The sequence below is a fragment of the Elephas maximus genome, chromosome 9, assembly GCF_024166365.1.
Source record: "Elephas maximus indicus isolate mEleMax1 chromosome 9, mEleMax1 primary haplotype, whole genome shotgun sequence".
NCBI classification, from domain to species: Eukaryota; Metazoa; Chordata; class Mammalia; order Proboscidea; family Elephantidae; genus Elephas; species Elephas maximus.
In genome coordinates, this window is record NC_064827.1 from 9,733,824 (window position 1) to 9,750,925 (window position 17,102).

A 17,102-nucleotide genomic window follows, 5' to 3' on the forward strand; every position below is an offset into this window, starting at 1 on the left:
GCCAGCTCTCACATGCATATGAGGCGATTGAAAATACCATGGCTTGGGTCAGGTGTACCTGAGTCTTCAAGGTGACATCTTTGCTTTTTAACACTTTAAAAGAGTTGGGGCAGATACTAGCCATTGGTTTTAAGCATCAACCCCATTTCCTCTCTCCAGGTTCAATTCCTTCAAAAGAAGCACATGAAAAGGAGTACACTTTATACTTGCCGCGGCATTCCAGTTTCTCCATTTATCTTTCAACAGTTCAATAGAATTGACTAAGGTGATGATTTGCCCAGCTGACTGCATCACATGAGGACTCCAAAGATAAAAGCAAATTATCTAGGAGACTGAGAAAACAAAACAAAACCCCAAAAAACTTCAAATGGACAGAAAATGGCTTTGAAGTCCTGGTTATGTTGGCAACTTGCTATTATCTACCCATTATTAAAAGAGAAATCAAAATGAGTTTGAGGAAAGGCAGATATTTAACACACTTATGAAACGTGTGCACACACACACACACACACACACAGGCACGCACACACACTCCTGAGCACCACGTTACCTGAGGCACGGCCATTCATGTTCGAAGTGTGAGCCATGATGGCTTGTATCCAAACACGGATCCCGACAGGAGTGAAAACTCACGCAAATTTTATGCATCAAGTCCACGAATGCATTCAACCTGAAACAATAAAGAGAGCCCCATCAAAATGGATCATTTAAAAATAAGTACAGCACTAAATCTCAGACTTCTGTTTACAAGGATGACTGCCAATGGAGGGAGCAAGTTGGAATGGGGGAGAGAGACACACAGACTGTGGATCCCATGCACTGGACCTGGCCACTCAGTATTAGGAGAGAGAAGGAAGACACCCCTGGCTGGCCAGTGGGCAGGCACTGAGAGAAGTCCTCTGCAGAGAACTCTCTTATGGGAAACAAAACTGGTTCCCCAGAGATGCGCTTATTCTAGGAAGGCCATGGTCTTCGAATACAAACTACTGCCTAATGGGTACCACTGCGCAGCACTCCGCAAGTGACTTCTGGTTTTTAACTTTATGTTCCTTTCCAAACGTTGCTCCAGTAGTTTCATTTATTCAATTGCAATTTCAAAGTGGTTGGTGCATCAAATGATATCACTTTTTTTTTTTTAGAAAGATTAACTTCATGCAAATTCTTTTGGGATAGCTCAGGTCTTCCTTTCAATCCAGTCTTGCTCCATGCAATCACCTTCTAAGATACAAATCTGATCCAGTCAGTGTCCCCCTTAACAAAAATCTTCACCATCTCCCACTGTCCTGCTGGTTGAACTGCAGCTGAGAGAGACCAGCACACAGATCTGAACCATTAGGGTCCATGTTGGGTAACATATTTATTTTATATTGATTCTCTATTTGAAGGCTGCTCGAGACGACTACAAAACTTACGTGACAATCTCATCATCTAAAAAAAAAGACATCCCTTTACAGAAAAGGAACACTGCTCCAACCTCTGCTTTTCAAAAATACCTACTGAAAAATGCTGTCAAGAGAAGCAAACAACGGTGCAGACAGGAACAGTCCATTCCCGCTGTGCCCAAGTTCCAACTCTAGACCTATGAAATCAGAAGAAACTGAGCTAAACACGTGCCGAGCTGAGAATTAAAGCGTCAATTCAGAAATCCACGTGGGAGTGGAATGCTGAAATAGTAACATATTCACATACGTTGTACTATAATGCAGCTTTTAAAATAATTTAAGAGTTTTTAATAATAGGGAATACCTGGGTGGTGCAAATGGTTAAGTACTCAATTATAGCTGAAAGATGGTCAGTTCAAACCCACGCAGAGGCACCTTGGAAGACGGGCCTGGTGATCTGCCTCTGAAGGGTCACAGCCTTGAGAACCCTACGGAGCAGTTCTACTTTGCACCCATGGGGTTACCACGAGCTGGAATCGACTGGATGGCAACTAACAACAATAATATGGTAAAATGCTCAAAATGTTGAGTGAAAAATTATTTTAAAACTTATATTCTATCATAAACCCAATTTTATTTTAAAAACATGTATGTGTACACTTATGCATTTAATCAACACAAACAGAAGTAACTAGACCAAAATGTTCATTGTGGTTGCCCCTGGGAGATACAGTTATGGATGGTTTCAGCTCCTTTATTACTGTCATATACTAAAGAAATGTTTAGACCCTTCCTGCCAATTTTGGTGCTATTTGCTTTAAAATGCACCAGTGAGAGGAATCAGTAAAAAATAAATAAAGATGCTATCAAAAGGAAACAATCAGACTACAGTCATGGACGGTATAAGAAGTTAGAAACATAAGAAAGGAAAAGGAAATTGCTGACCACTTCGATCACATGGGTGAGAGGTCTTCCTCGCTGCTTAGCTAGCGAAATTGTCCTCACGGTTTGAACATCTGCACCGTGGTTGGTAACGGTTCAAAGGCCGGTACTGTAAGAGCAAACTCAAAAGAACCCATGTTTTACAGGCTGCATCTGAGCAGAAAGGAATCGGTGCGTGGTGCAAACAGTTAACTTGCTCAATTGCTAACTGAAAGGTTGGAGGTTCGAGGCCACCCAGAGGTACTTCGGATGAAACACCTGGTGATCTGCTTTCAAAAGGTCACAGCCTCGGAAACCCTATGGAGCACAGTTCTACTCTGGTGTACAGGGGGGTTGCCAGGAGTCGGAATGAATTCGACAGTAACTGTTTGGAGACGCCGGGTGGTGTAAACGGTTAACACGCTCAGCTGCTAACCCAACGGTTGGAGGTTCGAGTCCACCCAGAGGCATCTCAGAAGGAAGGCCTGGTGACCTACTCCTGAAACATTAGCCACTGAAAACCCTGTGAGGCACAGTTTGATTCTGACATACACGGGGTTGCCACGAGTTGGAATCGACTTGAAGGCCACTGTTTGGAGACCCTGGATGCTGCAAACAGTTCACATGCTCAGCCGCTAACCCAGAGGTTGGAGGTTTGAGTCTATCCAGAGGGTGCCTCAGAAGAAAGGCCTGGCAATCTACTTCCTAAAAATCAGCCATTGAAAACCCTGTGGAGCACAGTTCTACTCTGACACACAGGCGGACACCATGAATCAGAATCGACTCGATGGCACCTGGTTCTGAGCTGCCTTCTCTCCTGGACAGCTTTTCCAGCTACGAAGACAGCTCAGCTCACCTGATTCTAAACCTTCCCCCTCCCACCCTCCTGAGGCTTCCGCAGCTCCCACTGGATCCCAGTCCTGGGCTAGCAGCCCAGCAGGAGCACTGGGTGGTTCCGATCCCCCTGCCCATGTGCCAATCACCTCACTTTGGAAAAGAGGCACTGGTTTAGGTCTGCAGCAATGAACTTGGGGAGTAGTAGCCTCTGTATACGGTCACAGCTTGATGACCCAGGAGGTGGGCTGTGGGGATACAGCGAGCATTATCTTTATGGCCAGGAGTGTCTCTAAGTGTCTGATAAATGCAGCTTTTTTTTTTGTTTTGGCTTTAACAAAGAAAAGTTTCTCTCTTCACAGTTAAGTAGGCTAAAAGTCCAAATTCAGGGCGTCAGCTCCAGGCAAAGGCTTTCTCTCCCTGTTGGCCTTCTTTCTCATCAATGTTCCCCCAGACTATGAGCTTCCCACGCAGGGACAGTAGGTCCGAAGGACATGCTTGGCTCCTGGCACTGCTTTCTTGTTGGTATAAGGTCCCCCACTCTCTACTTGCTTCCCTTTCCTTTTACCTCTTGTAAGATAAAAGGTGGTGCAGGCCACACCCCAGGGAAACTCCCTTCACATTGGATCAGGGATGTGACCTTTGAAAAGGTGTTACAAGGCCACCTTAATCCTCTTTAATATAAAATTACAATCAGCAGCTTTGTTTTCATTTTTTAAAAAGGTGGACCTGGGAGGATAAAAGTAAGAGGTAGGAGTGGGGAGATGGGAGGGCAAAGGAAAGCAGCCCAGAGTCTCAGATTATTCAACTAATTACACTGCTCAAACCCAAGGATAACAAAAGCCTAAGCCAAAACCCTGTTTACTGGCCCCGTCCTAGCCCGGGGTTTGCACTCTTGCTTCATAATGGCTTGTAAACACTCCCAGGTAAAATCTGGAGGGCAAACAAGAGGCAAGAAGAGACAAGCTGCATGTGTTATAGGCGAGTGAAGTCAGAGCCAAGGTATTTGGAGATTTACATAGAATCTTTCTTGTCAAGCGTCACCAGCTTTGGCCCAAGGTTCTCTCTTGTTACTGTACTTCTTTCACCTGGCAGAAGATCTTTACTGGGATCCAAATTGCTTTCTCCCCACCACCCCCAAAAAATTGAACAGTAAAATCAAAACGAGAAGGAAGTCTTTGTGACTCCATGTACAACAGAACAAAGCATTGCCTGGTCTTGTGCCATCCTCACAATTGTTCATGCTTGAGCCCATTGTTGCAGCCACTGTGCACTGTGTCAGTCCATCTTGTTGAGGGTCTTCCTCTTTTGTGCTGACTCTACCATACCAAGCATGATTCCTTCTCCAGGGACTGATTCCCTCCTGTTAACACGTCCAAAGTACGTGAGACGGAGGCTATAACCGTATCACTGGTAAAATAACAAGACACGCCTGCCACTGGGTGTGAGTCGGTATTTGTGCAAGAGAACAGTCTTATATGGTGTATCCATTTTTCCCGTTTATTGTTCCTGCCTGAGAGGTGACCACGAATCGTGAGGACTCTTTCTTCTCCTGATGTGCGGATTCGTGGGTCACTGCAGTGAACACTCCAGGCCAGGTCTGGCCGTGATCCACTCCTCTGTAACAGATCAATACACTGCTTCTTTTCTCCCTCAGAGGTGAGTGCAAACCAGTCAATCTCCAGAGGTACAATGTACAGTGCTGGCCTAGTTCTGCCAGCAAAGAAAAAAAGCACTTCTGAAGGATGTAGGAAAAACATCAATAAAGAAAATAATGGATTTATTTCCTTCTCTATTTCTGGAGATTGAGGTGCACAGAAGAATGTTTTAGTAGCTCCCCAAGCACGGTATGGAGAATAATGGGACGCTGCCTGCGTTAGCCCCATAAAGACGTCACATTAGCTTAGGGTGAAACAATATGAAAAACTGTTCGTGAGCACTTTTCTAACAGACCAAGGAAAACGAGTAGTTAGATAAAATTGAGATTAAAAATTTTATTTTTTTAATTGTGGCAAATATATATGAAGGAGTCCTGGTGGTACAATGGTTAAGCGCTCAGCTGCTAACTGAAAGATCAGCAGTTCGAACCCACCAGTTGCTCCTTGGAGGAAAAGACCTAACGATCCGCTCCTGTAAAGATTGTTGTTGTTAGGCGCCGTTGAGACTGTTCTGACTCACGGTGACCCTGTGTACAACAGAACACTGCCCGGTTCTGTGCCATCCTCACAATCTTAAAGATTACAGCCTTGGAAACCCTGTGAGGCGGTTCTACTCTGTCATATAAGGTAACTAGGAGTTGGATTCGACTTGACAGAGCACAATAATAACAACAACAAATATATATGTAACAGAATGTTTGACATTTAAACAATCCTTGCATGTACAGTTCAGTGGCTTTAATTATGTTTATCATGGTGTCTAACCATCACCCTTAGCCATTCCCAAATTAAACCATCACCCTTAACAGACACTCAGTGTTCCCTAAGCAGTGGGTATGCCTTTCCCCCTCCCTCCTGCCTGCCCCTGGTAACCACTTTGGTCTCTATATCCGTGCCTATTCTAGATATTTCCTATGAGTGGGATCATATAATACGTGTCCTTTTGTGACTGGCGTATGTCACTCAGCATTGTGTTTTCAAGGGTCAGTCATGTTACACGTGCTACAACACGCTAAAGTTGAGATTTGACATATATTCCAGGCTAGCACTGCCAACCCATTAAATACCAACGTCTTGGTTGGACCCCAGATGATAATGATGGCGACAATACCGACGACAGCTTCCATCTATTGAGCTCTTACTACTGTTAGTTACTGAAATCTAAAACATCATTTACTCTAAGGCATGGCATTATTTTAAGTACCACCGATAAAGAAAAGATGTTGCCCATTAAAAGATACAATGCTTTTTTATTACATTAATTATAAGACACAGAGTTATTTCAGAGGTGTTAAAACCTGAAAAACGTGCATTGTACATTTTTATGTTTCCCTCAAGGCCTTTTTAAAGCACTTAACAATTACTAACTTATTTAAGCCACAAAAACCCTACGAAATACTCTTATCCCCTCTCTTTCATTTTATAGCTAAGAAACTGAGGCTCAGGGAAGTTTAGAACTTGCACCAGGTCACACAGCTAGTAAGTGATGGAGCTGACATTTAAACATAAACAATTTAGCCCTGAAGTTCATGTTCCAGCCCCTGTGGTTTGCCATGTAGAGTGACGGCCCTGTTGTCTTAACAAATAAGAAATTACACGCATAAGTGAATGACATCCTTTCCTTCTAAAGCAGTCACCTTGGGGATGTATACGCTTACTACGAAGATGCTTTCAAGTTTATGTAATCTGTTTGCTTAAGAAATTATATTTGCAATCTTATTTCCTGGGATAACAAGTTTAAGAGCTTGAGGGGTACTTACATGATGCACAGGGAATGTCTCTCAGTACTGAAACATCACACTGTAAGATATTTACAAATCACATATCTGATAAAGGTTTGCCGTCATTAGCTGCCCTCAGCTCGGCCCCCAACTCATGCTGACCCATGCAAAATGGAACGAAACACTGCCCAGTCCTGTGCCATCCTCATGATTGGCTGCAGACTGGTTCATTCTAATCCATAGGGTTTCCATTGGTGGATTTTCAGGAGAAGATTGCCAGGCTTTTCTTCTAGTCCATATGAGTTGTGACTCTTCACTGTAACTTGTTCAGCGTAACACCACCAAAGCGTCCACTGACAGACGAGTGGTGGCTGTGCGTGAGGTCCACTGTCTGGGAACGGAACCAGGTCTCCTGCATGGAAGGTGAGGATTCTACCCCGAGACCACCAATGCCCTGAAAGGGTCTAATATCCAGAAGATATACGGAACTCCCACAACTCAATAACAACAACAAAAAACCCAATTACGAAAGGACAGAAGATGGAACAGATATTTCTTCAAAGGAGATACACAAATAGACCAGCACATGAAAAGATGTTCAAGATCCTTAATCCTTAGGAAAATGCAAATCAAAACCACAATGAGATATCACTTCACACCTACTGGGATGGCTATAATAATAATAAAAAAAATCAGTGTTGGGGGGATGTGGAGAAACTGGAAACCTCGTACTTTGCTGGTGGGAATGTAAAATGGCTCAGCCACTGTGGAAAATAATTAGGAGGCTCCTTAAAAAGTTAAACACAGAATATCAAACAACCTTGCAATTCCACTCCTAGGTAACATACCCAAAAAAACTGAAAATAGGTACTCAGACAGATACCTGTACACCACTGTTCACTATGGTACTACTCGCGATAGCCAGTAGGCAGAAACAACTCAAACGCCCGTCAGTGGATGAGTGGATAAACAAACGGTAGTATATACACACAATGGAATAGGATTCAGTCATAAAAAGCAATGAAGTACTGATACACACTACAGCGTGGATGAACCTGGAAAACGTTAGGCTAAAAGAAAGAACCTAGACACAAAAGGTCACATACGAAATATCTAGAATAGGTAAATCCACAGAGACAGAGCTCCGATTGGTGGTTGCCAGGGGTTGGGGGAGGGGGGACGAGGAGGGAGGAACAATTGCTTAAGGGTTCAGGGTCTCCTTTTGGGGTGATGAAAATGTTTGGGGACTAGATAGAGGTGGTGTTTGTACAATGCTGTGAATATACTAAACCAAAAAACAAACAAAAAAATTTGCTGTCAGGTTGATTCTGACTCATAGAGACCCTATAGGGCAGAGCAGAACTGCCCCACAGGGTTTTGAAGGAGTGGCTGCTGAATTTCAACTGCTGACCTTTTGATTAGCAGCTAAGCTCTTTAATCACTGTGTCACCAGGGGTCTGTGAATATACTAAATGTCACCAAATTGTTCACTTAAAAATACTTAATTTTATGCTACATCAATTTCATCTCAATTAAAAGAAGACAAAACAAAGATCATATTACAAACTCCAAATAGTATTAGCTTGATTATCATTCTTGTTCTTTAGACTTTTTGCAATTTGACTTTTTCAAAAAATTCAGTATTTTTTCAACTGAAAACATCTTCCACCATTGAAGACAGGAGGGAGGCTTTATGTAGAATCTTTACTATTCTTAGGATCTCCAAAATGTAGAATTAAGGGACTAAAACCAGAATAAGAATCTTGCCACTCAAAATGACAATTATGAAGGGGAAAACCATTTTGATGTGAAAATTCTAGAATCTCTTTTAAAAACATCATACTAATTTGTCTTCATTTAATAATAAAATTAAGATAGCAATATAAATAACAATTACATAAAATCTGAAAAAGATGGAACATGCAAAAAAAATCAATCTCACAACCCTAAAATAACTGCTTTATTAGGGTTATCATCTGAGGCTATTTCTTTTCCCTATTCTATATGACTATATGACTATAAGCTACAGCTGCTAACCAAAAGATCAGCAGTTCGAATCCACCAGGCACTCCTCGGAAACCCTATGGGTTGGAATCGACTCGATGGCAACAGGTTTGGTTTTTTTTTTCTTCTCATTATTAATATTTTAATTAACTGCTTTAACACATTTCACAAATGTACAAACATCCGAGAATTTGTGCCAGGGACTATTTTGTTTCTATTATGGAGGCACAAGATAGACCGAGGCACTGTGCCTGTCCCAGAAGTCCACATGCTAGTGCTGAAGGCAGGCAGAGATACAAAGGAAAAAACACTAGAACATCAGTGTATACCTAGTTCAAGTCCATCCCATAGTAAGATGGACTTACTTTGCCCAAGAAGAGTGAGAGTGGCCCAAAATATATTTGTAATAACAGACCAATTGATCTAAGTCTTAAGGGATGAGTGAGTATTTTTTAGGGGAAAAAAGGTGGAAGGGCTTTCTAGGCAGAAGGAACAGCGTATGTGAGGACAGGAGACAAATAACTGCATGGGAAGTAGCCACTGCTTACGGGGGCTTAGCCTTAAATGAAGGGTGCCGTGGTGGCACAATGGTTAAACACTAGGCTGCTAATCGAAAGGTTGGTGGTTTGAGCCCAACCAGCAGCTGTGCAGGACAAAGACCTGGCAATCTGCTCCTGTAAAGATTAAAGTTAAGAAAACCTTATAGGGCAGTTCTGCTCTGAGTAGAGTATGATTTGGAATTAACAGGACAGCACCCCACAACAACAACAAGCTGTAAATGGAGCTCACCTAGCCTGAGAGAACAATGACACAAGGAACCTAGAGGAAGTAGGATCTACAAAAACCAAATGGAAAAACACACGTACACAAGTATCTTCACCCTAGCAAAAACCCCAGGGTTCATTTACTTCTTTAGCCAGTCTTGCAAACAGCCATCCAAAACCTGTCTAATGTATTACACACATCATCTACGACTGTCTATGCAAAGGTGGTCAAGAATTTAATTAAAAGTATGTTTGAATGTAAACTCTGGGCAAAGTTCATCATCAGATAATCTTCCGGGGCCTTCCAATATTGCCTCCTGCCCTGGGGGAAGGGGGGCAACATCAGCCAACTCCAGGTGATTTTGCAACCAAATGATCTAATATGATTCAACCCATTTGGCCTCTTCAAATACTGAAGATAAAGATCATTTTCGTGATGGGGCTAGGGTCAAGCCAAAAAATCAAACCCTCTGTCATCCAGTCAATTGTGACTCATGGCAGCCCTATAGGATGGGGTAGAATTGCCCCACAGGGTCTTCAAGACTGTAATCTTTATGGAAGGAGACAGCCACCTCTTTCTCCCTCTGAGCAGCTAATGCATTTGAACCACTGACCTTTTGGTTAGCAGCCAAGTACTTAACCACTGCACCACTGCGGCTCTGGGGCTGGGGTAAAGGTGAAAGGAAATCTCAAAAACCAATCAAGATCCAAATTAGACTCTTATCTTGATATTAGTTCTCATTTACAATTTAGGAAGAAGTTAGATTTTGCCCATTAGGGAAATTTTATGTAATGTTAGTTCAAGCAGTCACATTTGTTGCCTGATTCCTTGGGGTAACATGTTTAAGAGGCTTGAGACAGGAACGAATCATGGCAATAAATTTACAGCAGGAACAAATTAAAATGCAGATAATAAGGAGAAAATACAGAAGAAGCAACGGTAAATACACTCAATAGTGAATATACTCATTCATTAATTCACACCTTTACTCACTCTTTATTCAACAAATAAGTGCCTATTATGCGCCAGGCACTGTTTCAGGCACAAGGATACAGCAATGAACAAAGTGGAACTCCTGTTCCCCTCCCCCCCCAAAATTATAATTAGAGATTTGCTTAAAAAAACCAAATTTGTTGCCTTCGAGTCAATAAACCCCCATAGGGTTTCCAAGAGTGGCTGGTGGATTCAAACTTTTGGGCCCCAAAATAATCTAGGTTCACAGTAGGATTAAGAAATCAGCTGTACTAAAAGTAATCTTTTCCACATCCCTTAATAAGAGTTCCCATGATAATGCGAGTGGGCAAGGGTGTGTCTAGCCCTCCCAGCCACACCCACGCTACATCACGAAGGCTCCCCAGTCACTTTCCAAGAGTGTGCAGCAGGGCGGTGCTGCCAATGAATGGGTTAAACCATCTCAGAGCCGACACATGCTTTCAGGGCTCCCTGGCTGGGCTCCGGCTAGGCTCCTCGGACCAACACAGCTTCCTGAGCTCACAGAAATAATCGGAAAGCCTCTTTCCAGGAAGTTTGCTGGGGTGTGGGCTTGTCAGATCATGACACCCGAGGCTAAAAACCAGCTGCTTCTCTGCCAAAAACGGGTTGACAGACTGGGGATGAGCAAAGCAGTGGAAATCAAACACTGAAGCTGCTGCTCTTTTTTTCTAAGTTTACACACCAACCTTTTTGACTTCAAAGGAAAAGAACTTTGTGACTCAAGTCCAGGTACAATGAGACAGTATTTACTGATTTGCTTTGGCTCCTCTGTAATGACAGCTTTAGAGAAAACGGACCATAGCAGAAACCTAAACCCTGAATTGATAAATATGGCCGTATTAGCAGAATCTTGCTCCCACTGAGCAAGAACCCTGAGTGGTGGCAATTTATGAGTTAAAATACTGGTGCTTTTGTCTGTTCAAATATTAAAGAGCCAGAAGGCAACAGCCACAGATGTAAGCAAGGAGTTCAGTGTCGTTTGAAAGGCTTTTGGTCAACTCCTATTGAAATTATTTCTGATGTGCACCCCTCACGTATTTACGGCTCTAGCAGAAAGTTTCCCTTTAATCCCCAGGCCTGGATTCCCGTGTGGTCTTCTGTAATGATTACTCATAAAATTGATCAATACCATGAATGTCAAGTTCAAAGGTGCGTGGCACTGCCACTAAGTAAGCCAGAAACCAGCCGCGGCCGAGCTGACCTGGACTCTTGGTGACCCCCCGTAGGTCAGAGAACTGGGCTCCGCAGAATGTTCAGTGGCTGATTTCTCAGAAGATCACCAGACCTTTCTTCTGAGGCACCTCTCGGTAGACTTGAATCTCCAACCTTTGGGTTAGCAGCGAGCAAGTTAAGCATCTGCACCCTCCAGTGGCCCCGTCACTAAGTAAAAAGCAAAGCAAAGCAAAACAAAAAACCAAATACATTGCTGTCAAGTTGCTCTGACTCATAGTGACCCTACAGAACAGTGGAGAACTGCTCTACAGGGTTTCCAAGGATGTAATCTTTCTGCAAGCAAACTGCCGCATCTTTCTCCCATAGAGCACCTGGTGGGCTCGAACCCCCAACCTTTCAGTTAGCAGCAGAACGCTTTAACCACTGTGCCACCAGGGGACCCACAACACAGGCTCAGATTCTTAATCTTAGAACAGTGGTTCTAGAAGAAAAGCCCTGAACCCGCAGCAGCACCTGGGAACTTGTTAGAAATGTAGATTCTCAGGCCCCACCCCTAAGAAGTAGGACAGAATCAACAACTTTAGGGTTAGGGGCCCAGCAATCTGTGTTTTAATAAGCCCTTCAGGGGATTCTGATTTAGGCCAAAGTTTGAGAACAATGCCTTAAATGATGGGTTAATTCCTCAAAGGAACAGCTGGTCTATTTGACCTAAAATGGGAAAAAATTTAATTTCTAAGGCTCAAAGAAGGAGCCCTGGTGGCAAACGGTTAAGTGCTCAGCTGTAACTGGAAGGCTGGTGGTTCAAACTCACCCAGAGACTCTTCGGGAAAAAGACATGGCGATCTGCTCCCATAAAGATTACGCCCTAGAAAACCCTATGGGGCAGTTCTACTCTGTCATGCGGGGTCGCTATGAGTTGGAGCCTCTACGGCACCCAACAACAAGGCTCCAAGAGCCAGGAATGGTCTCTGATTTTAGGAGAATGGTGTCCAGCAATTTCAGAAACTTCAGGGAGCCCAACTTTTTTCCATTCACTCATTCGAAAAATTCTGATTACACTCAGCACCTAATAGGCCCAGTGCCGGGCACTTGGACTAGAGTGATAAACAGCCTCAGTCCCTGCCTGCAGGAATTTTACACACGCATACACACAAACACATCTGGATACATTCTATGAGGGAGAAAAAAAAAACAGCGTTGAGCGACAGTCATGCAGGCAGATCTACTCAGGACTGATGTGGAGGGTATGGGGCTGGATGGGAATGGGGTGGCCCTTAAATGTCTAAGGGAATGACACTGAAGCTAAGACCTGAAGTGTGGGTGGGAGTTGGGTGGGGGGCGTCGTGGGAGATAAGAATGGCCCAGGGAACAAAGAATAGGGCCCTTTAAATAAAAAAAAAAAAAATTTTAAATAGACCCGCACAAATGTGCCCATATGGGTTTGACAAAGGTATAGAATCAATTCAGTCAAGGAACACAACGTCTTCTCAACAAATGATGCTACAGCCATCGGACATCTACAGGCAAAATAAGGAACCTCCATCGTAACCTTCCACCTCTGCCAAAAATTAATTCAAAATGAATCATAGACTCAAATGTAAAATGAAGAGCTGTAAGCCTGTTCGCAGAAAACATGGAAGGTCTTCAGGGCCCAGAGCTAGGGGAAGAGTTGTTGGACATGACACTAAAAGCTCGATCCAAACAAGTAACGATGGATAGGCTGGTCTTCATCAAAATGAAAATCTTTTTTCTCTAAAAGGATGATCCGGGGGAAGACACAGCTCTGGGGCAGCAGGCTCGGGGGCAGGTCAGAGCCTACTGCACTGCACTTGAGCAACTGAGTTTATTCAGAAGGGAAAGACAGGATGGGGCCGAGGTGAGAGGTAAGCACAGGCTGGGCCAGCAGACGTGGAGGCCTCGTTGGCCACACTAAGGAGCCTGGGTTTTATTCGCAGTGTAAAGTCATCTAGGGATTTAAAGCCGATGAGTAACATGATCTTATTTTTAGGTCTTTTGCTTGGGCTTCTTTTTCCATTGGCTGATTTTTCAGAAGTAGATTGCCAGGCCTTTCTTCCTAGTCCCTTTTAAGCTGGAATCTCCGCTAAAAGCTGTTCAGCATCAGAGCAACACGCAAGCCCTCCACTGACAGATGGGTGGTGGCTGCACTTGAGGTGCTATGGCTGGAATCAAACCCAGGTCTTCCAAGTGGAAGGAGAAAATTCTACCCCAACCTACCACCGCCCCTTTGGCTCTTTCTATCCTTGAGGAAAGGTAGTTCTGGGAGTCTTTAGTTACATTATCTATAAATTTAGGTATATTGTTTATGACTTTAGTTATATTATTTATAACTTCAGTCGTACTATTTAGTTTTATTATCACGGAAAAGGAATCCCTGGGTTGTGCAAACGGTTAACACATTTGGCTGCTAATCGAAAAGTTGGAGGTTCAAGAATGCCCAGAAATGCCTTGGAAGAAAGTCCTGGCAATCTGCTTCAGAACAATCAGCTGCTGAAAACCTGACGGAGCACAGTTCTACTCTGACACACACGGGGTCACCATGAGTTGGAATCAACCTGACAACTATTGTTTTGAAATCATCTTGCTTTCGCACTGTTTACGGCAGAGTGGCTCAGCCATGTCAAACAGAAATTTCCCAGATTTTTTTGTGTTTTTCCCAGAGCATACAAGCTTACTCATTAAAGATAAACTTTAAAAAGATCAAGTGCCTCGCCTAGGAGGTGCCTGACAAAAGTTTTCACAGAGCTACAGTGTTACAATAGAGAGAAAGAGCCTCCAGTGAAAAGGGCTACTGGAAAGCCAGGACCAGGGGCTGACCTCAGAGATTTACAAAGGCAGAAGCAGCATCTACTATGCCCCAGCCACACTCAAGTTCCAGCTGCCCTGCTTGCCATACACGCTGCTCCAGAAAATCTTGAATGTTGTTTTCCTTTGGCTGAAATCAATCTCACCGAAGCGTTTCCCTTTTTAATACAGGAGGCTCAGAACAGGCTCTGCGTTCTTACTGTCACAGGGCTTGCCTGCTGGGACAAGCACGAAGCTTTCATGACTCTGCAGAAGCCTACTGGTGCCCTTCTACCTGTGTGTGGCAGGCAATACCAGGGCATGGGAGAGGAAGGGTTTTGGGGGGCTGGCATATGCTGCGGAGACTCAGTGTAGAAATAGGAAATGACCAAAAACCCTCATTTCCTGCGGCATCCCATTCTGCAAGGAGCCCTAGCACAATGGTTAAGCGCTCAGCTGCTAACCAAAACATTGGTGGTTCAAACCCACCCATGGCTCTGAGGGAGAAAGACCTGGCCATCTGCTCCCGTAAAGATGACAGCCTAGAAAGCCCTGTAGGGCAGTTCTACTCTGTCACATGGGGTCGCTGTGAGTCAGAATCAACCCAACGGCATCCAACAGCATCCCACTCTGATGAGGGACGTTGAGTGGAACAGTAGTATGGTGACAGCCTGACTGATGGTAAGTCACTGTCAGGAGGCAGGGCTTAGCTGCCGGGTCAGCACAGGAAGGAGACAGAAGAGAGTACCACTGGGTCTCCCAGGCCAAGTTCCAATGGTCAGAAGCCACCTTAGCTTCCTCTGAGGGCTAATTCAAGTGCATCAACTGCCCAACACGTCCGCCACGCTCAGCTGGGGAAATGGAATGCTGGGAAAGCAGATTCCACACCCAGAGCTTCACCCACTTTGTCCTCACTGGGTGGTCCTGCCTCTTCCTTCCCCAGCTTCTCTGTTCCCCTTCCAAAGGCTCTGACAGCACCATCTCAACCCTACCACACCAGGAAAAACACCAAGCATGTCAGCTGCAAGGAAGAGCTTCACCCCTAACCCCGGGCTGGAGTGGTTTGGCTCAAGCCAGAAATACAGCCTGAAGCCAAGTCACAGAAGGCTGTTCCCAAGAGAGTGCAATCTGTCACCGCTTGTCATGGACTGAACTGTGTGTGTCCCCCCAGAATGTGTGTCAACTTGGCTAGGCCATGACTTCCGGTCTTGTGTGACTGTCCACCATTTTGTCATCTGATATAATTTTCCTATGTTATATATAAATCCTATCTCTATGATGTTAAGAGGCAGGATTAGAGGCAGTTATGTTAATGAGGTGAGACTCAATCTACAGGATTAGGTTGAATGTTGAGTCTATCTCTTTTGAGATATAAAAGAGAGAAGCCAGCAGAGATAGGGAGATCTCATTTCTACCAAGCAGGAAGAGCCAGAAGCACTTCCTTTGGACCTGGGGTCCCTGCACTGAGAAGCATCTCTACCAGGGGAAGACTGATGACAAGAACCTTCCACCAGAGCCGACAGAGAAAGAAAGCCTTCCCCTGGAGCTGGCGGCCTGAATTCAGATTTGTAGCTTCCCAAGCTGTGGGAGAATAAATTTCTCTCTGTTAAACCCACTCACTTGTGGTATTTCTGTTATAGCAGCACAGATAACTAAGACACCGCGCCAGAGACAAATGCCAATCATGTTAGAAAGGAAGGCCTGGGGTGCAGACTGCTCCCCAGCCTCCTGGGTCAATAGCACCTATTGGGCAGACACTGGGCATGGAGAAAGCTAGATGCAAGAAGTCCAAACTCAGGCATAGAGCCTATGGGTCCTGATATAGGAATAAAACAAAAAAAGCTTCAAAACAGCTTTGTGAGATACTTTCCTCATTAACAGATAAGGAAAGTGAAGCTCAGAGAAGTTGGCCCCACAAGGCAAGTAAGTGATGTTGAAGTGGCACTTATAGCACTTATAGTTTCCTTCCTGGGGGGACACTCTCCCTCAGTGGGCTGGTGATTTTGCAACCGCAAAGAATGTGCCGTCTTTAGTTGTGTGTTGATAGGATGCTGAACAGGTTTTGGCGGAGTCCAGACTAAGACTAGGAAGAAAGGCCTGGAGATCTACTCCTGAAAATCAGCCAAGGAAAATCCTATCGGTCACAATCCACTGTGCATGGGGTCACCATGAGTTGGGGGTTAGCTTGACAGCAGCTAATAACGCTCAGAGCCTAGGATAGCGGATGTTCAAAATTTAATTTTAATTGAAAATTATCTTCTGAATGAAAAAATAAATTCCAGAAGAAAAGGAACCAGTACATTTCTTTGTGTTCCCACTTTATGACGAAGAGCGACACTGTGTTCATCATGCTGTTGGCCTTTGTTTCTTTTTTTTTAACATTAATTTTGTTGTTGTGGAGAATATGCACAGCAAAACACACACCAACGCAACCATTTCTACACGTACAATTCAGTGACGTTGATTACATTCGTCCTCTTTTCTGAGTTGTTCCTCCTCCATTAGTATCCTAATTTTTAAACACTAGGGATTTCATTTCTTTAAAGTGTGACTTCTGTTATATCATTGATTATTAACTTTTAAGACCTAATTCCTAAACGCCTAAAGATTTCACAGTTGAGCTCAATTCCTTTTTACTCAGGTCAATGATAAATTGATGCTTCTCAACAGAGTAGTGCTTCCACACACCCGGGCGCACACACACGAATCCCAGGAACTTACAATCTTGACTGATACGTCAGTGACCACATTTGTTTAAAAACCTGAGCTTCATTTACCTGCTTTCCGCCAGACAACATAGCTCAGATCCAGACCACTCAAGTCTGATTCTACCCTTCTTTTCCCTCCAC

The 17,102-nt window shown here is 44.0% G+C and overlaps 1 protein-coding gene across 3 annotated transcripts in view; it reads right to left on the reverse strand.

Annotated features, from left to right (window-relative positions):
* The window catches only part of KANK1 (KN motif and ankyrin repeat domains 1), a 249,227-nt gene that overhangs the window by 73,272 nt on the left and 158,853 nt on the right, over window positions 1–17,102 (reverse strand). For all 3 annotated transcript variants that reach the window (XM_049896147.1, XM_049896145.1, XM_049896146.1), the window contains exon 3: window positions 551–670. In XM_049896147.1, coding sequence (XP_049752104.1) covers window positions 551–587 — 37 coding nt within the window. In that variant the 5' untranslated portion in view covers window positions 588–670. The remainder of the gene's footprint in view (window positions 1–550; window positions 671–17,102) is intronic.